The sequence below is a fragment of the Apodemus sylvaticus genome, chromosome 12, assembly GCF_947179515.1.
Source record: "Apodemus sylvaticus chromosome 12, mApoSyl1.1, whole genome shotgun sequence".
Classification (NCBI taxonomy): Eukaryota; Metazoa; Chordata; class Mammalia; order Rodentia; family Muridae; genus Apodemus; species Apodemus sylvaticus.
The window spans coordinates 36,323,970-36,345,451 of record NC_067483.1 but is presented as its reverse complement, the minus strand read 5'-3'; the positions used below and the strand labels follow the sequence as shown (position 1 = coordinate 36,345,451).

At 39.1% G+C, this 21,482-nt stretch overlaps 1 protein-coding gene across 1 annotated transcript in view; it reads right to left on the bottom strand.

Annotated features, from left to right (window-relative positions):
• Window positions 1-21,482, bottom strand: part of Thsd7b (thrombospondin type 1 domain containing 7B) — a 949,886-nt gene that overhangs the window by 435,119 nt on the left and 493,285 nt on the right. Inside the window, exon 10 of the mRNA XM_052200991.1 lies at window positions 15,734-15,849. Within this exon, the coding sequence (XP_052056951.1) occupies window positions 15,734-15,849 (116 nt within the window). The remainder of the gene's footprint in view (window positions 1-15,733; window positions 15,850-21,482) is intronic.

The window sequence follows — 21,482 nt, the reverse complement described above, 5'->3', positions numbered from 1 at the left end:
ACAGGACCATATAGATGGTTTTAGTGTAGAATTCTATCAGACCTCCAAAGAAGACCTAACACCCTATTCCACAAAACAGAAACAGAAGGAATACTACCCAACTCATTCTATGAAGCCATAATTACACTGATACCAAAACCACACAAAGATCCAACACAGAAAGAAGACTTCAGACTAATTTTCCTTACAAATTTTCCTTATGTGAAAATAAAAAAAATCCTTATGAATTTTCCTTGTATAAAAATACTCAATAAAATTCTTGCCAACTGAATCCAAGAACACATCAAAATGATCATTCACCATGATCAAGTAGGCTTCATCCCAGGGATTCAGGGATGGTTCAATATATGGAAATCCATCAATGCAATCCACTATATAAACAAACTCAAAGAAAAAAAAAAACACATGGTCATTTCATTAGATGCTGAACTAGCATTTGACAAAATTCAGCATCCTTTCATGCTAAAAGTCTTGGAAAGAACAGTAAAACAAGCTTCTATGCTCTCACACCTAACATTCTGTGTGATGTCTCTGAACCTGTGTTTGCCCTGTGATTTGATGCACCAAAGCTGGTATATCGTCCTCACCTGTGTAGTTATGGTATGATACCTGTGTCTGTATACAGGTCTATGCTTCTTCCAAGTACAATGAAGCATGCATTTTTAATCCCCAATCTTTTAATTAGAAATGTATTGATTTAAGAGTCCTCATAGTATTTACTTTAATGTAAATAGCAGTTATTATGAAATTAGTCTATAGTAAGTTCAACATGACGATTTCCTGAATGTGTAATGCTTTGTTATATTTTTATTCACTCATAAAATACCAGGCACTGACTTTACTGCTCATAATACCACAATTGAGAGCTCATATTCAGGCCAGGATAATAGCAAGTGCTATACAGAAGATAGCAGAGATGCTCCACATCTTTGCAAGCCATCAATCTCTTCATAGGCTGCAAATGCTGTCAAAGACATTTTTTTGCTCTAAGGCTACCTTACACCATAGTTCATCAGCAGAGCACAGTGAAGAGCATTGATCATATCCCCTCTAAGTCACACAGATGATAAGGAGTTCAGGTTCAGTGTTTCTGCCTGCATTGTGGGAGGTTATAAGTCCACATATCACATATAAGTTTAGGAAAACATAGGATTTCAAGATCTGAAGTATGTCTTCTATTGATTGAAAATAGTTATGTACAGCTGTAAATCTGAACATTCCCCCATACACCAAGAGTCATCTAGTGATCAAGAAAAAGAGAAGGAGGAGGAAATGCTGAAGTCAGAGTCCCTTAGAGGTGATGGCATTGGAAAGGAGCAAGATGTGAATGAAAGGGCTCCAGTGCACAGGCTGAGGGAAGGAGCAGCATGTGCGAACCTGAAATAGTTGGAGAAGCGTGGTAGAAAGGATGACAGCAAGGGGTGGAGTGAAAGAAACATCATAGAAAGGGTGACAGCAAGGGGTGAGAGTGAAAGAACCAGCAAGGCAGGGTGTGGGTTCACATGTGGTAGCGTACAGGGGACTCCGAATAGTGATCCCTTCAGCATGGAGAAAACCCCGCAAGCTTCTACTTTTCAGTCACTAAATTCTTCCAACCCCTGCTTTAGGGAGTCTGTGTAGCATTAATACCATGACTCCAGGAGAGAGAACTAAACCCATATGGCTGATTTCTCGTTCTCCATTTTCTGGGTGAACTATCTGCTTAGAAGATGCACATATTCTGATATGCTCAGTGAAGTGTCAGTGCCAGGAGAGACTCCAGTTGTCCAGTGTACACACACTATGATACGAGGTGCAAAACTGGGAATCAGCTGTTTTCCATTCTCTGCTTGGCAAATCTCAATTTTGTGGAATTTGAAATGGAAAGAGAGAGTATAGAAAAAGCAGGATTCCTCACAGTCCAAAAAGTAGGATGACTATGTTGGCCACATGTCAGCCTGATTCCTAATCTATGAAACTCAATTTAATATGTAACTACTAAACTGACTTGTTTTTGATTTTTATTTTTTATTAAAAGGCTATTTTTCTCTCTTTAAAACACATAGATAGGAGCATGGAAAGTTCTAAACGTTTTAGTTTTAATTCTTGAGGCTTGAGTTTGATTCTCCACACATAGAGAGGAAACAGATTATAGAGAGCTTAGAGAGAATTATTCCAAACAGCTACTAATGCTCTAGCCTCTTTGCATGGAATAGAAACATTTTCTGGGTATACTGTCTCACAAATAGTACATTTTACGTCTATGTTACAAATAAGTACTATGACAGAGGTTAACTAAAGCAGTTTGGCAGTAGCAACACCAGGAGGCCACCAGAATTCTGCTAGAATTTAATTAGTTCAAGTGCTTTCTACTGTACATGAACAAATCAAAGTGATGTCTGAGACAGGGTATAATTAGATCAAATACAGTCAAATGCCAGTGTAATTCATCAGTAGATATAGTATGAAAAAAAATACATTCTTTGGAAGTTAGCATTAAACACATTCCTAAAAGAACTTGTGGCCATGTGTATAGTCATCATTTATAGGTTTATTATCTGAAAGGACTCAAAATGAAGTCATAATAACAGAGATTAGATATCAGCAAATTTCATTTAACTTGAAATGATTAAATGACAGCTCTACCATCACACCTGACATACTTCTGTGGGGATATGTTATTTCTTATCACTGAAAACATGCCATTTAAATATTCCATCTAATCTATCTTTATGTAGAAACTTGAGTTTAAAGCAGCATAAAGATGTTTACAGAATATTCAGGGCTGACTTTTTTTTTATTAAGGAACATTTGCAAAGTGTTGGTCTTAAAACATGAGCAATTTACTTAATTTTGAATATGAATTTAATCTCATTGATTTATTATCTTATATAAATTACTTGATTGACTTACAAAATCTGAAATTTCAAATTGACATGTTAAAATGACAACACTTAACTCGCCCTGTAACACCGGGCTTTCTTAGAGTAGTAACAATGAAAATAGTTTATAAACTCCCCATTGTATTAGCTGATTCAGTGAGTCAAACTCTCTGGAAGCTGCATTCTAATTTAGAATCAAATTAAAATGGGACCAAAGCCAAGGAAGTAGAAAATAATTTATTCTTTTCAATTGCAAAATATTTAATAAATGTAGTATTCTAGCTAACTCAAAACTAATTTATTGTATTTGTTCATTGGAAGTACATTGGAAGTCTAAAAATACAATACTAATTAACATGGGTTTCTTGGTTTCTGAAAACGAACTACTTCTATATACAAATAAGAATCATATTGTATCATCCACAGAGGGTTGTACAGGTACGATCATGAAAGAAATCCAAAGTAAAAGCATTTTCAAAGAAAAAAGAAAATTCATTTGAAAAAAAAAGTCACATTTCTGCAACCTGTATTAACAGTAAATCATTCTGAATATCTATGAAAACCGCAGAACTTACAGATCGTAATGTAGCTTAGCTTTTCGGTGAAGAAAATTAATAGGGCTTTAAAGCAATGTTTAGATACAAAGCAAGGAGGCAGAATGTGGGCTCCGGGTTGAGCTAAAACTCCGTCCACAAATTCACATTTATTGATTTTGTTTGGTCTTTTTTTATTTGCTTTAGTTTTGTTTGGTATGCTGGTTTGTGTTTGTAAAACAACACCTCTTATGACAGAAATAGATAGGAATCAGAGCTGAGGCATTTGGGTAAGAATTCAAAGACAGAGAATGTGTGTATTCGGTTTGTTTGAAATACAACACCTACCTGGCCCCGGCGATGCTCATGGTTAGTGCTTTTTCTGTTCTCAGTCCTATTCCACAAGAAGAATTCTACAGTCTTCATCCTCTCTGGGACTTCCTTTACCCTTTCTGTGTTTCTATCTAATTTACGACAGTTCTCTTCCTTACTTGAGGCTGTATAATGAAAAATAGCTGGCCTTTGGCTTCAAAAACCTGATACCCTACACCTGTAGATTACCACACAGGACAGGTGGATAACTGGGAGAAGGGGTTCCCTCCAAAGCTAGGCTTGAGCGCCATGGAGAATCTAGCCTGAACCAAAGCCCGTTTGAGAGCATGCCCAGCATCAGTCCCTGCTGCCTCAAGCATCACTGCTTTCTTCCTCTCCAAGGGAGGACATTATTGGAGGTACTACTCCAAGATGATACTGAGAACTGAGATACCACAGCAGCTGGATGACTAGTCTCCTTCTCTTGGTCACTGGGAGAAGAGGTTCTCTCCAAAGCTAAGCCTGAGCATCTTGAGCAATCTTCCCTGAACCTTAGACCATCCAAAGCCCATCTACGGGCCTGAATGCTTCAATCAAGGATCTGAGAGATGTCTCTGTTAGAGGTAGAGAGCTGAGCTGGGTGGTCTTTCCAGATTATGAGAGTGTAGAGAGTTAGAGAACGGAGCAAATATGATGACTCCAAATGGAAGCTCACTATTTGCTTGCATTTCTATTTCCAAATCACCAAGATGTATTTTGTTTTATAACTTCTAACCATATTGGGTATCACTGTATAACTTCAAATCAAGAAGTCCCCTCCTTTCTTTCCTAGTGAAACTTCAAGGATTTTGGTTCCTACAAACTGAATAGATTTGATTGAAAGAATTATAGTAAGTGGCTACTGTGTCTCTTTTAAAATTATGATGGCCAATGATTAAATTATTACTCCAACAAATGTCAGCATATCCTAGAATCACTGAAGAAGTTTGTCGAAAAATTCAGATATTGAGGGTCTAGTTTGATGTCATAATCACAGTTTCCTGGGGTGGAAACCAACAGCTTTACTGTTCTGAGCTGGGCATCCTTCAGAGCCAATTTAAGGACCACACTCAATTGTTGTAAGCTTTACACTGGGGTTATTCATGATTACAAAGAACGCCTGTGACTGTAACTTTCCATTTAATATTTTGAGAGTTGAATTTGACCAAATAAGAAGTTCCATTATATCTTGCCTTATATTTCATTAGGCCATATTACTGAAAACAGCAGCCCGTATTCTCAGGTAGTAAGTCCTATTGAAAGGTGAGATCCAGTGGGGAATGACCTGGAAGAATTAGTAATAGACTAAGCTTTGCTTGTGAGAGATAGACTTTTATTTTCATTACAGTGGATAATATAGATGGTGGACATAGGAAATAATGAATAAGTAAATAATACATAGACAATATGGAATGTATTTTTGTCTTAGCTGTGTTTACTAGGAAAACAAAGAATCTGATTCTATAAGTGCATATCATGTTGTAGCTAGCACTAAACACAATATTCTTGCAAATTCTTCTACGAGCAAAGTTTGCTTATGGATAAAGGCCTCCTTTTGCTCTTTTTTAATTGATTATTTTATTTATTTATATTTCAAATGTTGTTCCCCTTTCCAGTCTCCTCTCTGTAAGTCACGGCCCATGGCCCCTCCTCTATTAGGGTGCTCCCCCACCCTCCCACCCATTCTCGCCTCACCCCTCTACGCCAGACACTATTACTGATGCCAAGAACTGCTTGCAGACAGGAGCCCAGTAGGGCTGTCCTCCGAGATGCTCTGCCAGCATCTGACTAAGACAGATTCAGGCACTCACAGCCAACCATTGGACTGAGCCTGGGGATCCCAATGGAAGAGATAGGGAATGACAGCTGGCCTCATTTTGTAGTTTGCTAGGACTACTTTGGCGGTTTTTGTACATCTGGTATCTGTCTATATTTATCATAGGGTTGCTAAGTTTTAATCTATACTCTATCTTGACTAGATATGCAAGGTAGTGAGAATAGCAAGGAACAATAGTAGCTCACAGAGGCTGACAAGCACCTTGTTTGGGAGCTCCAAGGCAAGAAGCCGTACAGACAGGTGACTGATGGGACCGAGAAGAGAGAGGATGGTTATTTCTAGTGGAAGGATCAGGGCAGACTATGTGGAAAAGAGTTCACAGCTTGCTGCGATTTGGGCAGGGTAGTGGTGAGAAAGACATTCTAAGCAGAAGAGGGAGCTTGGTACTTTCTTTTTAGCACAGACAATATAATATTAATTTGTATTCCATTAGTCATCAACTACAACTCCTATCCCCAAGCATTAACATTCAGTGTTGGAAATTTTGTTTCAATAATTTTACCTGTACAAAAATGCCAGGAAAACATATTACACATAATTTTTCAGATTTGCTACTTTATATATTATAGGCTAAATATTGTCGAATGTATCAATAAGCTACTTCCTTTTCATTATGTAGCTGAGCGTTCTTACACAGTATGAATGCATAAATTCTGTTTATACATGCAGCAGTTGAACTGACATTTGCTGAAGGTATTTTCTATTATGTTACTATTGACTTCCAAAGAGCACCTCCCCAAATCAAGACTTCTATTGTCCCTGAGGAAACTGTGTTCTCCATCATTCATGGACATGGTTATGTCTACCTCAGCATAGCATGCCTAATCTACAGCCCTGAAGCCTATAGATTCAATGTCTGGAACCTAAATGATTGTGGCTATATAAGCACTTATGGTCTTAGGGTTCCAAGTGCTATTGATACATCTTAGCTTTGCAAATTAGGGCTTTATGTCTAAGTTTCTATTTACTTAAACAGTAAATGAAGTAATAGCAGTGCTCCCACATAAGGCTGAGAAAAGAATCAAATAGGTTAATGAAAACATTTAAAACTACTTTCATAGCATTTTGAAATACACATTATTAATTATAGTTAGGTAAGGTGATAGATATGTTAACTAGTGTATTGAAGTATTCTACCATATAGACATTTATAAAAAATGTCATGCTTTACCCCATGAATATATGAAAAATACAATTTTAAAGAAAAATCAAAAAAGAATTAAATAATCTCTTTCACATCTATAAATTATAGCTTTTATAAACTCAATAAGCAACACTGGGAGGATACAAAACTCCAAGATTTCCTAGGAGTTAAATGTTTAGTTTTCCATCCTAGACTGTAAGACACTGAGAAAAGCACTGGGACTTCTAAGTTGAAATGTACCCCTTTGGGGATCCTGTGTCCATAACTGCTCCCTTGAGGAGAATGTTTCTTTACATATAGAGTGAAGAGTAACAAAAGATTTTCCTTTGGCAGTGAGCATCCTGAAATCTATAGGACAGCATATGAAAGCAATCCCCTCCTGCTTCCCTGTCCTGGTATTCCCCTACACTGCTGCACTGAGCCTTTCCAGGACCAGGGGCTTCTCCTTCCTTTGATGTCCAACAAGGCCACTCTCTGCTGCCTATGCATCTGAAGCCATGGGTAACACCATGTTTACTATTTGGTTGATGGTTTTATCCCTGGGAATTCTGGAAGTACTGGGTGGTTAATATTGTTGTTCCTCCTATGGTGCTGCAAACCCCTTCAGCTCCTTGGGTCCTCTCTCTAGCTCCCCCATTGGGGACCCTGTGTTCAGTTCAATGGCTGGCTGAGAGTGTCCCCCTCTGTATTTGTCATGCACTAGTAGCTCCTCCAGGTGACTGCTATATCTGGCTCCAGTCACAAGTATTTGTGGGCATCGATAAGTGTCTGGGCTTTGTAACTGTATATGGGATGGATCACTAGGTGGGGTAGTCTCTGGATGGTCTTTCCATCAGACTCTACTCCACACTTTGTCTCTGTATCTCCTTCTGTGGGTATTTTGTTCCCCCTTCTAAGAAGGACCAGAGTATCCATATTTTATTCTTCCTTCTTCCTGGGCATCATTTGCTATGTGAATTGTGCCTTGGGTATTCCAAGCTTCTGGGCTAATATCCACTTATCAGTGAGTGCATACCATGTGTGTTCTTTTGTGATTGGGTTACTTCACTTACGTTTAAGCAAATTTATCCAGGAAAATTTCATTCACTAGCAGTTACACAGTATGAGTTGGGAGATTTCCTTGCAAGACCTCCATGGCTTGGTTGGATGTTGACTAAGAACAGGAATCCCCATGAGCCCAAGTGTTTGTCATTCCTGCCACTAAATTATAAGGGATATTTATTAAGCATTGGGACTATCCAGTGTTCTGTGGCCTTTAAATTATACACTAAAGAGAGAAACTTACACTTAGTGGCAGCCACGGAGACAAAGACACTGTATATAAGGCCTGAGTTGAGAGACACAGAAGAGCTACACATCTCAATTGATTTCTTAGCTGGAGGGTGGGGAGACCCAAAACATTGTGGAAGAGAAAATGTTATTCAGATTTCACAAGGGTAATAACTTGTCTGTGGGTTTTGTTTATTAAGAAAAACAGTGCTTTCAACATTACATTGAGGCCAGTGTTCTGGATTCAAGAAATTTCATTCACTAGCAGTTACTCATCTGGATTACTCAAGCACATCAGGCCCATAATTATTTGGGAATAAATTATTATTTTATTATCCACTGCTCAAATGGATAAAGGCTTGAATGGTTCTGTAGAGAGCTGGGAAGAGGAGGGAGGATGAAGGGCCTGAATGGAAAGTTTGTGCCTGTATTCTTTGAGTAGGAGGAATGCTCAATTCCTGGCTGCAACATCTTTTTTTTTTAATTCGATATATTTTTTATTTACATTTCAAATGATTTCCCCTTTTCTAGCCCCCCACTCCCCAAAAGTCCTGTAAGCCCCCTTCTCTCCCCCTGTCCTCCCACCCACCCCTTCCCACTTTCCCGTTCTGGTTTTGCCGAATACTGCTTCACTGAGTCATTCCAGAACAAGGGGCCACTCTTCCTTTCTTCTTGTACCTCATTTGATGTGTACATTATGTTTTGGGTATTCCAGTTTTCTAGGTTAATATCCACTTATTAATGAGTGCATAGCATGATTCACCTTTTGAGTTTGGGTTACCTCACTTAGTATGATGTTCTCTAGCTCCATCCATTTGCCTAAGAATTTCATGAATTCATTGTTTCTACATCTTAACTTTAGTCATACAAAAGGACCAGTCCTAACTAATCTGGATTTGCCAAATAATCTGTGGAAGCAAAATTTCAAGACAGAGAATGATTGAAGTAATGACCTCAATTCATTAATACGTTTATCTCTTAATTACTGAGCGCCCACTGTGTTGGGCTTGGCATCACTGTGACAAAACTTGACACAACAGTTTAGAAGGGGAAAAGATTTATCTTAGACCACAAGTTTTGGAGGGTTCTGTTTCTGGGCTGAGCTCTGTTATTTTAGGACTCAGTGGGACAAGCATCACAGCAGGGAAGGCTGGGAAGAACAAAGTTGTTCAAGAGATACCCCTGACCAAGAAAATTCTCAGTGAACTACTTTTCAGTAAAGACCAATCCTACAGTTTCTACTATCTCCCAAAATAGCCATACCCACAGTGGGTGAAGTTTCAACACATGAAGGTTTCAGAAAAGGACAGTTAATCTACAAATCATAACACCCATCACAAACCAGCCATAGGAGAGTTGAAAACTCTTGTTCTCTGCTGTTTGTCTGTCTTTGGAAAATAGAGATGTGGAAACAAATGTCATAATCTTATCATAAAAAAGATTTAATAACGCATGGTATCCTGGTAACAAAAGTACCTGACTTTCAGGAAGCTGTACTGTGATTGTTGTTATCATATAATAATAATAATAATAATAATAATAATAATAATAATAATAAATTCATGAGCCTGGCATGATTCTATATGTTTCAGCCTCCTAATAACACTTTTATGAAATAAGCATAAGTGTTTTTCATCTTAAAGAAGGAACTGAAATACAGCAGGTTTCAAGTAACTTGTAATTTCAGGTCAAAGTTTAAAGCAGGAAGTTTAATGTAAGAATTCATGATAGTATCTTTGAATCTGTGTATATGTATATTAATCAGAGCAACTATGGAAGTCAGAAGGCCAGTGGGGATGCTTCAGTAGAAGGGCAATGGGACACAGTTGGTGTGAAGGTGGAGTAGAGAATGATGGAGCAGGAAGAACGGTGCTGTGTGTGGGTGTGGAAGAACAGGTGGGGAAGGGGACATGGGGAGGAACAACGAACCCTTGAGGACTTTGGAAAAGTTGTTTGAGAACCTACTGCTGTAGAAGCTCCCTTAAACACATATGCACACACATAGAGAAAGAGTTTGAACTAACTTACATTAAAATGGAGGAAATCTCCTCGTAGACACCATAGTCTCAAAGGCCAGTGATAGAAGTAGCCTCCCTCTTTGGTGTTGTTGGTGGAGGGTGGCATAGAGACTCAAACAGTACAGATTATTTTAACTGTTTTTTTTTATATCCTAAAATTTGATGCTAAGATCCAATTGCTGAAGATATTGCCCACTAAGTTATAAACCATGGAGAAATCAAGCTGGTACCAGCCTGGCACCTTCAAATCCACTAGTTAGTTTTGATGGTGCTGGAAAGCACAAGGTGTGGATGTAGACAACAGCATCATGAAGCTGACACAGATGTGAACCCTGTAAGCTACAATAACAATTGCCCCAGTAGGAAATGCTCACAGGCATAATAGTGGCAAGAACATTATGAGAGTAACCAACTACTTTCTGGTTCTATTTGGGTCCTTTTCCACAAGATGGAACACATGCCTTGAAATGCTAATTTGGCTAATACCTGTTTCTTAGTAGGTCATGGGTTATGTGGGCGAACCTCCTATCATTCTTGCAAATAAACATTATTAAATCAACTTCTAATGACTTGCTGTTATAGCTATAAATTAGTGCAACTCTCAATTTTCATCAGAGAGGCTCTTCTTGCAGCAAATGGAGATTAACACAGAGACTCCCACTAGGGCAGTGTGTAGGAAATAAGAGACTATATACTACTGAGCCCTAAATGCGCCATCTCTACCCCGACCCTCCTCCAAAGGCTTGAGGCTAGTCAATGAAGAGGAGGGACAATGAGCACAACAGTCAGAGGTGGTATGTGAGTACAGGGAGGTAGTGTGCTCTGAGTATCAGAGAGAAGTTGCACAGATGAACTCATAGCAGTTATGACAGTATCTGCACAAGATAAAACCAGACAAAACCCCATCATGGAGTGCGGAGGTGGTCAGGAAGTCTCAAACTTAGCACTCAGATGACTCCACACCTACACACATAAAGGTAGCATTGAGTGGGCTCAGTGGGTTAAAAGAAATCTGAAAAAAATGAGCACATGAAGTTGGGATGGAATAATAAAGGAATTAGAGCAAGGGGATAGGGGCAGGGCTTGATTTTAAAACAGGGCAAAACAGCAAAAAGGAAACCCTACAAAGAATCTATAATCTTAACTGTTATGACATGACCCAAATGGGTTGGTTTTTTTTAGTTTGTTTATTTTTCTTCTTCTTTTTGTTGTTGCTGTTAAACCTCTGTCTTTGAATCTGCAAACTCAAGACTTAGCTCCCATGGCGGACACAGGAGAAAATGGAAAGCATCAAATGAAGTTTCCCGCTGACTCTCAGCACAGCCTGCAGCTGCGGGCCTTCCTGCTCCCATGGCTCTGCCATCCAGCTCGCTCCTGGAGATGGAAGCAGGAGGCTATCCCTTGGCCTTTAATTAGGAGATTGAAAAATAATTAATTACTAACTTCGAGGTTTCCTGGAAATTATAGATGATATGCTCTGTTTATGCTTTACTTCATTCTCCAGACTAATAACTTTATCTCCTCCATATCCTTCTTTTCCATAAAGTGGTTTATACATCTGGGAAATATTTCAATTAATGCATGCAGGAGAGGAGATGAAATTGGGAAGTTTAGACAAAGCCAGACTGCCTCATGGTGTGATCACTGTTCAATGCAGTCATAGGGCATTTTGTATTAATTATTAATACAGGATATTTAACATTTTATTAAGTTATATATGTCTGTGTCTAAAATTCCATATACTAATTAATGTTGAAAACTCAAAATAAATCCCATACATGGCAGTTCAAAAGAAATCTTGTAGTAATAATGTCATTGACCTTAAAGAAAAACCATGCCAGGTGTGGCAACCTTTGTATATCTAGTTTTCCAGAGCTGAGGCAGAAGAATTTCCTTTAGGTATGATAATAATGACAAACATTGACTACGATGAATATTGTGATGTTCTTTTCTAGTAGACTTAAAACGAATGTGAAGATATACTGTAAAATATTAAGCTCTGAATGAGTGATTCTTATCCACACCACCTGGAAGAATTTTTTTATGGGAAGTTTCCATGCTGTAATTGACCCTTTAACCTGAAGAGATTCACCCAAAGGTGGTCTGAGGTGATCCTCAGACTGGAGCTCACTGAGGAAATTAGACAGACTGCAAGAAGTATATAATATACTTGTTGAACCAACATCCAACATTGGGTCCTTTCGGACAGGCATTTGCTTTACAGGCTGAAGAAAGAACAGAGAATAGAGCAAGGGAAGTGGCAGGAGAAGCTTCTTAAGTGTCTGATTACGACAGGGGCTTAAAAATTAGAGATGCCACAACAGGGCTGCACCCCGATAGAACTTTGATTTGCGTAGAAATTATATGGGGCGATTATTAATGCTTTAAGGACAGGCTTAGATAAGGAAGAAGGAGAAAAGAAATCTGTTTGGCTGTTAGCCAGAGATTGTTCATGGCTTGAAAATACCTTTTAGACTAAGGGATTTAGCTCGTAATCCAAAACAGGACAAAAATAAACCCTGACACAGCTCACTCATTGCTAAAATACAAATCACTGCTAATGTTCAAGGCTTTGGAACCACCTAGGTTTTTCTGGGGGGTTTAGAATGGATTAGATTGGAGATTCAACATAATCTAGTGATTTCCCAATCATATCACATATGTATTAAGACAATGTTTGACAGTAGAATCCAGGAACTGACTTTTTCTTATAGATTCTCCTGTGATTCCATCACAAAGCCAAGTTTGAGGAATACACACATCCTGTCTCTGTCCCTCAACTTTGATGGTCCAACTACAGCCATAATTGCATGTGTCCTGAAGTTAGGAGTTACTCCACTCTGCCCTCCTCCTGGGATGCGCCAGGAGGATGCAATCTCCACCTGATCCCACTGTCACCTCACTTGGGCGTTTACCTGCTGGTTTAGCCCAAATCCATGAACTCACTTTTAACTTTGAAGGTGACATTTTCTTACCAAAAAAATGTTAATTCTGCTCTACTGGGAGTTTTGCACCCAGTGTATAGGAAACAGTTGGAAGCCTAGGAAGAAGTAACTCAAAAGACACAATCCAGGTCTGCTGAACTAGAATCTGCATTTAACAAGATCCTTGGGGGATGAGTCTTCAGTTTGAAATGTATTACTCTGAAGTACTAGTCCAAAGCATTCCTTGAAGGACCGTCTGAAGGACAGAAAATCTACCTCTTGTACTCAAACCCACACTTGAGCATCTCTTTACAGTGTCAGCCTCTCACAGCATAGGTGCCAACAGTCCTGGTCACCTACCTAATGTTTACTGTGTGTGAGACAGTGATCTAAGTTTATTTTCCTTATGATGGGTAGAATTACCAAGTTCGAAGAGACTAAAGTACTAAATCTGTGATCCCAAACTTGTAAACCCAGGCCCAGCCATGTGTCTACTGCATTACATTCTCTCAGTCCATGGACTTTTTTTTAACTGAAAGAAGTTGCAAGGGAGGAGTGGTCAAAGCACACACTCAGAGTGGCAGCAGATGCTGTTCAAGGACTTGTGGCCCAAGTATTGGAATGCAGGATGAGGGATCACCCTTTAAACTTCATACAGTTGCAAATACCTGGCACCTTTCCTCAGCTAAATTCCTCAGCTTTCCTGGACCCAAATTCCTATGCATAAATCCAGCGATATGCATTTCACAGTGCTTGCAGGTGATTCAGGGGCAACAGCATTTGAGCACAAGTTTAAAAAGAGCTTTTCTTTATAAAAACAAAACAAAACAAAAACAAAAAAAACCCCAAACCAAAACAACAACAACAGAAACAGTAACACCCATCACTTAGTGTCTTCTAATTAACCCACACATATTTAATATCTTGTTCTAGGTATTGGACTAAACACAAAAGTAAACAGGAAGCTAGAAGAAATTTAAATTTTGAATCTTTATCCTTCCAGGGCCCTGGCTGAAAAACTATGAAAGGATTTATCTAGGCTTGAGGTGTTAGAGGCAAAAAAGATACTGCTGAGGCTTAGAAATTATAATCACAGTAATGCCTGCTACTTAAACAACGTATTGAATCTCTGGAAATTGGAGTAAAATTTAAAGTTGCCCCAAGAACACTCATATTACAAGCTGTGGTAATCGAACTATCAGCCACGGTTAGAAAAGGACTCTCGAAAATCAAGGTGACTTTTATTGCCTGTTGACTACACAGAGAAGCAGTAGTTGAAGTGATCTCTGTTCACCAGGGTTCACTGACTCAACTAATCTAGCCTGGCTTGCAAAGTGACAAGTCCCTTAGATGACCCCACAGCATTCTATATTTCTAGTAAATCTTCAAGTTAGTTTTTAACATGGATCCAAAGGGAGGCTTCTGTCCCACTGTCTTTCCTGGCTATCCCAAACCTGGATATCTGATTCATCTATTTTGGATCTTCATTCCAGAAAATAAATGGTAGAACATTCCTGGAAAAGATTAGCATTTTTCTTCTCCCAAAGATCAGATATATCATCCTCTACTTTCCTTCTTATTCAATATATTTATTCCTGATTCTGCCCTTAAGCAGGGCTATTATATTAACTCTGGCAATGTTCAAAAGGAAAGCAGCACAGATATAAAACTGCTTATGTAGGTGCTTTCTTTGTAGCAAAAGACATTGATGGCAGTAGCCCACAACTTGAGAGTATATGGGAGGAGGTCTTCAAGAGCCAACGTGACCCCTTTGAGCATCAGATCTGTGGCAATGGTAGCCCTACCTCATCTACTGCTGTAGTGAGATAAAAAGGGAGGAAACCCAGAAAAACATGGCTGTGACTTTCTAGATGGAAACTCAGTGCTCAGTGTCATACAAGTTTTCTATGCACAATAGAGCAGTTCCTTCTTTCCAGGGAACTGGTCCAACAGCAGGGGAAGTCACATGCTATGTGTAAAGCATCACCATCATGATCATGAATGCCTGGGAAATAATCTATCTTCTCAGGACACCATGACTAGAGACCAGGACTCAGGGTGTGAAACTACTGTAAAAGAACAGGTTATTAACTCTGAACCTCAGACTAAGACCAAACTTCAGAACTATGATACTGCTCATTGGGAAACTCAGCTATGTCCGAGGGAAAGAACTAGTCTGATGTGCTCCGTAGAGACTTGGATCTTCAGCATCCTGGTTAACACTTAGGCACAACCAGAAAACAACAATAAAACAACAACAAAAACACAAATTTTATATTTCTAATATCTGTGCGTGTTCAAGGCTTATTGGCACATTTGCGCTTGTTTTTCTACATGGTTATGTTAATTACCAGCTTAAACACAGTGATTAAGCTCTATATGTTATTAAGTATGTGAATGTGAGTAGAGGGCATGGAGCAACTCTGAGGTGGTAATGATGCTTCAGAAGAAATACCATAGGAACAAATGTTTAAAGTAAGGGGGTGATAATGACAGTCCATATGTTGCAACTAGTTGAAGTTCTTCCAGAGATATAGGTCAGTAGGTCATGTGTATTCTTAGAATGTGACCCAGTGGAATCATGGCGTAGCATATCTGAATAAATTTTCTTTTTCCAAGACCTGAAGTTAGAGCTTCATATGCAGGACTTTATTTATATTCTGTTATTCACTTTATTGTCACGCTAATACATAGGTGATTGAGAAAGATGCTCTCATTGTACAATCTCTCACATATTATGGAGTAGAAGATGAATCAAACAGAGAAGAAAGCAAGATAAGAGCAGCCAGCACCTACCTGGCTGACAGGGCCGAGGGCATGGTGTCCATTCACTGAAAGCAGTCACAAGGCAGTCTTTCTTGCATGGGAGGAAACAAGGTCTCACAGTTTCTGGCCGTGTAGACTCTGGACATCTATCATAACAAAGAGACTATGTCAATATTTTGGAGAGTAGGAATGGATTGACTTAAAAACTGTAGAATTTCAGGCAAAAAAAAAAATGTATAGATAATGGAAGAAAGACTCAGAGAACTGCTGCCCCTTACACAGGAGGTCATGGCTAGACGCAGAGCTCTAGCCAACTCCAGCTCATTTGATTCAGATACCAAAGTATTTTTCACTTCAGCAAGGAAAAAAGATGTGGTTCTTAAAATTAAAGAAAAAAAATATCAATTGTCAAACCATCAGGGTCAGTTCAAATCATATTTGGTAGTTTTCAGAATAAACAAGTAAAAAAGAATTTTTGGTATTTTTCAGTAAAAAACATTTTTTTTTAGGGTAAGATATCAAATTATTGATGTGCTACAAAAAGAAGACAAAGATGTAGAGCAAGGTATCCATTAAAGTTCCCATAAAATGTTGAGCTTCTCTGATCATTAAACATTTGGAATATTTAAATAGTTGCTATGTTTTCCATAGAACATGTAGGCCGATGAGACAGGGAACATGATACTGCGAAGCACAGATAACAAATATGCGTGTTAGCTATCATTAGCATAGAATGATGTGAGAACTGTTATTTTATTGAGAATTAAGTTAACCTGTACAACTGGGAATGGAATTATATAGTCCATCACTTGGAGGAAATAAAGTTTTGATAAACACTTTTTTGATTGCTTTCATGCTTCTGAATGTTGATAGTTGAAAGGTACATTTGTCTTCGAAAACAACAAGGAAGACAGAGTGGCACTTTAACATGCAGATGTGGAATTTCCATCTATAAAGTTCACTTAAAGTCTAAATATGGCATGTAGTCTAAGTGCTTTGCCTGTGTCCCCACACTTATTTCTGACATCAGTTCAGAGAAATGCTCAAATGAAGGGCTTCAAGCACATGAGAGAAAATATTATTGTAGGAAAAATATCACATAGCAAGTTTAACAATTAATAGACTTTCAGTAGGAAAAAACAAACAAACCAAAAATGAGAGATAAGATTATCAGGGAGATAATGGGCCAGAGATTCATAATACCACAGGATGCTAATTCAGAATAAAACTTTTCTAGGCAAAAAAAAAAAAAATGACTGACATGCAAACACTGGGACACTTCACATTTAAAGACTCGTGGTAGGAACTAATCATGTTAGGAACAAAAAGGAAGGAAAAAAGAAGCCATCTAAGGAGATAGAGAATACTGCTGACATTGGACTTTACCTGATAGATCTAAATATGAAAACATTTCCATAATTTAAAAAGCTTTAGAAGCAGTGCAGAGAATAGAAGAGGCAGTCTTGTTCAGAGATGGTGTGCTCTAAACTGTTGGTCCAGGTAGAAAGGAAAAAGAAGCAGTTATAGTTAAGTCTGGGCATCAGAAACGAAATAGAGAGGCAGCAGTCTGAGGCCCTTATGAAATGAATCAAGGGTTCAGAGAGTCTAAACGAAACAGCAAAGAAGGATGCTATGTGTGATGGCAAGTACTGATTGTCAACTTAATGAGATCTAGAATCACTATGGAAACAAACCTTTAGCCATGCTTGGGAGGGAAATTCTAAATTACATTAATTGACATAGAAGACTGACCCTGAATGTAGCAGTAGTCTTCCAAGGACTGGAAGTTCAGACAGAATAAAAATGAGAAAGTAAGTTTAGCCACCAGCTTCCAACTCTCTGCATTCTGATTATGGGTATGATATAGTCAGTCGTCTCCAGCTCTGACTCCATACCTTCCCTAACACAGTGGACATTGCCCTTGGAGCTATAACTCCAAATAATCTTATTGTCTTTACATTGTCCCAGCGAGGAGACAAATAATGAATGTACTTTGCATGGCTAGGTTGTGCTTCCCACATGTAGAAGCCCTAACCTTCAAAGTGATAGTACTTGAAGGTGTGGTCTTTAGGATGTGAGTAGTTTATATGAATGAAGCCCTCTCAAGAGGACTAGCCTCCTGACATGAGAAGTCCTGTTCTCTATCCCTAGGCTTTCCCACGTGAGGATACAGCAAGTGGTTCATCAAAAATTACAAACAGTCCCCTTAGTGTACCCTGACCAGACTCTTTGCTTGAGACTCCTACTCTCAAAGACTGTGAAAAATATACTCTGACTTTTGGACACTGCACTATGACATCTTGTATTATAACAGTTCCAAATGACTAAGACAAGGTTTCCAAAAATTTTTATCGTAAGTATAATCCAAAAACGATTTTATTTCGAATTAAGAGGGAAACAACAGAAAGAAAGAAGGACGGAGAGTGCCCGTGTATGTTCGTTCCTGTGAACATGAAGGCAGAGCACAGGTAGACAAGAAACTGCTAAGTTACAGTTAGTGGCGCAGGACAGGGAGAGAAAGTCTGGGTGCTCAGGGCTTGTATCTCCTCTCTCTATTGATGAGCTAGGTGAATTGTTCTTACAGAGCCAAGAGAAAGACACAAGACACCTGTTGAAATAGAGGTTGGGCTTATGGGAAATGGGGTATAGAATAGGAAATGGTTGGGGAGGGAATGCATTCTACGATCGATCCTAGGGTGTTGTTCAGCTCTGTGGACTATGTAATATTCTGATGAAAAATAAATTACAGTGGAAACATGTACATGCACACAGAAAGAAAGTGAGCAATGAATAATAAATGAAAACTTATTAGCAGCATTGTTATTAACTATAATTAATTCAAGCAAACCAAATGGATTTGCTCAATGAACAAAGCTGTAAGAAGAAGAGGTTCTTTACAGTGATGTAATGTCATTGAAACAATCCACTCCAGTAAGGAAAATTTATATCTTACCTTAGTCAAACAGTAAAAAAAAAAAAAATACTGAAATCATTCCTAACACTTTTATTCATACTCTGAGGTCTAATAAAAATAAAGCGAACTGCCAATTATCCTGACCCCTCTGCTGCCTCCCAGGTCCCAGAGCTGGCAGCAGAGCACTGTTTAGGCACTGCTGAAGTGTCTCCAGTAATGCCTGCTCTTCCATACTCCACAGAGCATAGAACGTAGAATGTATCGGTCACATCTACCTATGGAAAATTCCTCTGGGCATTCAAAGACTAGGTACGAAGTTACTATGATGCTGGCCTTCGAGGTTTCCATATGGAGTTCCAATCCTGTGGGGACTCTGGCCACTCAAGCAGGAGTCAAAGCTACTCTCTACAGGACAAATGGCAGCATCTGTCCTGCTGACTCTGGATACATCATTAAAGAAGCAGCTCACTTCGAGAAATACTAGCCCTCTCTAAGAGGGACACACTGTTGATGTTTTGTCTAAGCTCCACCCCACAGATCTGGCCCACTATAAGAGGGGCTACTTGCCCCTCCTCTCCCTTTTTGCTCTCCTGCTCTCCCACATACTTTCACCTCTCTGCCCCTTGGGCTCCCCCACTCCACGTGGTCATGGCCAGCCTCCACTCCACTTTTCTACTCTCTCTCTCTCTCTCTCTCTCTCTCCCCCACTAACTCCCATCCCCTACCCTGAATAAACTCTAATCTATACTATGCCTGTGTGTGTGTGGTCCCTCAGGGGCAGAGGTGCCTAGGCAAGGGGCCGTCTGAACACCTTCCCCCACGCTGCCTAGCCACACTCCCCTAACCCCCTATATCCTCCCCCTTTTTAAGCCCCTTCACACACCCTCTGTACTCTACCATTAAGGAACAAGAGAAGCATTGTTGTCCTCTCCCAGAGGACTAGTCCTAGGCTCTCTAGTGTTTTATGGAATCAGGAAGCCAAGGCCTATCCTGAAAGGGCACACATGCTCTGGTCCATATTCTCTTGCCCATGAAATTGTGTTTTTGTTAATTTCTCCTTCCAGGTTTTACCCTTTCCTCCAAAGCTCAACTTCCTTTTTTTTCATGAGCATGTTGTATAACATTTCACACTTGATCGCATTTCCAATTTTCATAAATTTTCTATTAGAGTTCCAAAATATCATCATTGTCAAACCAACAGCCTTTGTATCTTCTGCCTTGGAAAACTACAAGTTTGATTTTCTGCACCATTTCAGTGACAGACCCACACCAAGAGCCTCCATATTCTTTATGTTAGAACTTAGGTATGCAGGTTCTACAGATAATATGTGTGGCATATTACTAGCTATGATTGTCTTGATGAGAGAATTTTGCCTTATTTATTAAAAAGGCCAGGTCCTTAGCTCAAAATAAGTAGAAATTGCAAGTGAATCACTTACTATTCCATGTCATTGGTGCCAAAAGGTAAAACAATTTGAGGAGATATTTTCTAAGTTCTTCAGCCATTTTCAAGTTAAAAGCACAGCCTCAAAAAACAGGAAGACACAAATTCACTGTTTAGTTTGTAGAAAAATCAAGGCTTCTTGCCCTCGGGGATGATTTACTCTTCCTACCTCTGTGTATACATGGTACACTGAATTGCACTGCTCTTGGTACTAGGCACATGAATTTCATTTTAATATATCCATTCCCTTAGATTTGTTTTGGGAGGTTCTGCACACTTTGTCTTTCATTCTCATCAAAAAATTGTGGCTCCACACTGACATGAACAGCATCAGAAGGAGCTAAGAAGCCATGCCAGTTTTCACAATGTCTCCGTCACCATGGTGTATGCTCTGTACCCACTGCCCTAATCACTGATCTGACTCAGCGGCAGCCATATTCATCTCCCTCAGCTGGATGGGGCAAACCTGTCAACGTTTTACAGACTAGACATTTAAACACAGCTATTTTTTACTATATCTCACACAAATGCCAGGTGATTGTTACGGTAAAGGCAGGGAAGGCCTTATCAGAAACTTTACAAGACTTGGAGCATTGTGCTTGTTATCTTTGTTGCTATTATTTTTATTTTAAATGTTACAACTGGAAAGCATTGAATAATGAACCAAACCCCTAGAAATACCCATGTGAGCTATGACTTCTGATTCGGTAGTGTGCCGGCTGGTTCTCATTTTCTGATATGATCAGTTTTATTTCTCATACAATGGTAACATTCTCACCCACACAATAGCATGCAAACAAAAGTGAGACTCAGCAATGTGAAGAGAGGAACTTTGTGTCTCTCAGTCCAGGGAATTAGGGACAAAACATGTCACTTTAAAACATTCGTCTCTTCCGTGTAACCCAGTCTTTTTCATCGGAAACTATTTGTTCTTTCTGTCTCTAACCCCTGTACCCCAAGGAGTTCACAGGTAACAGAAAATCTGTCTGGGTTGACATGGCCTATGACACTAAAAAGACTGTAGTGTATATATTTTTGGAAAGGACAAAGCAGAACATACTTTCTATTGCTGGCAATCTCACAGGGCATTCCACTGGGGTATTATCTTCTTATTTCATTTACTGTGATTGACCTCAAGAATTTTAATTAAATAAATTGACTAAACTCAAGGCAGGCTGCTCATATTTACCAGGATGTATCAGAAACACACAGTAAGAATGAAAACTTCATGGCTAGTTTTACAGCTTCACATAAAGTAATTAACATCAGCGATCCCCCAACCCTCTGTGTCTGTGTGTGTTATGTGAAACATTGATCAAAGTGACTTTCGGCCTGTAGCAAAACTGGAGGTTATTCTTTGAAATAATATTTTAGAGTCTTATATACAAATTTTCAAAAAAGGTACATACAACCTTACAAAT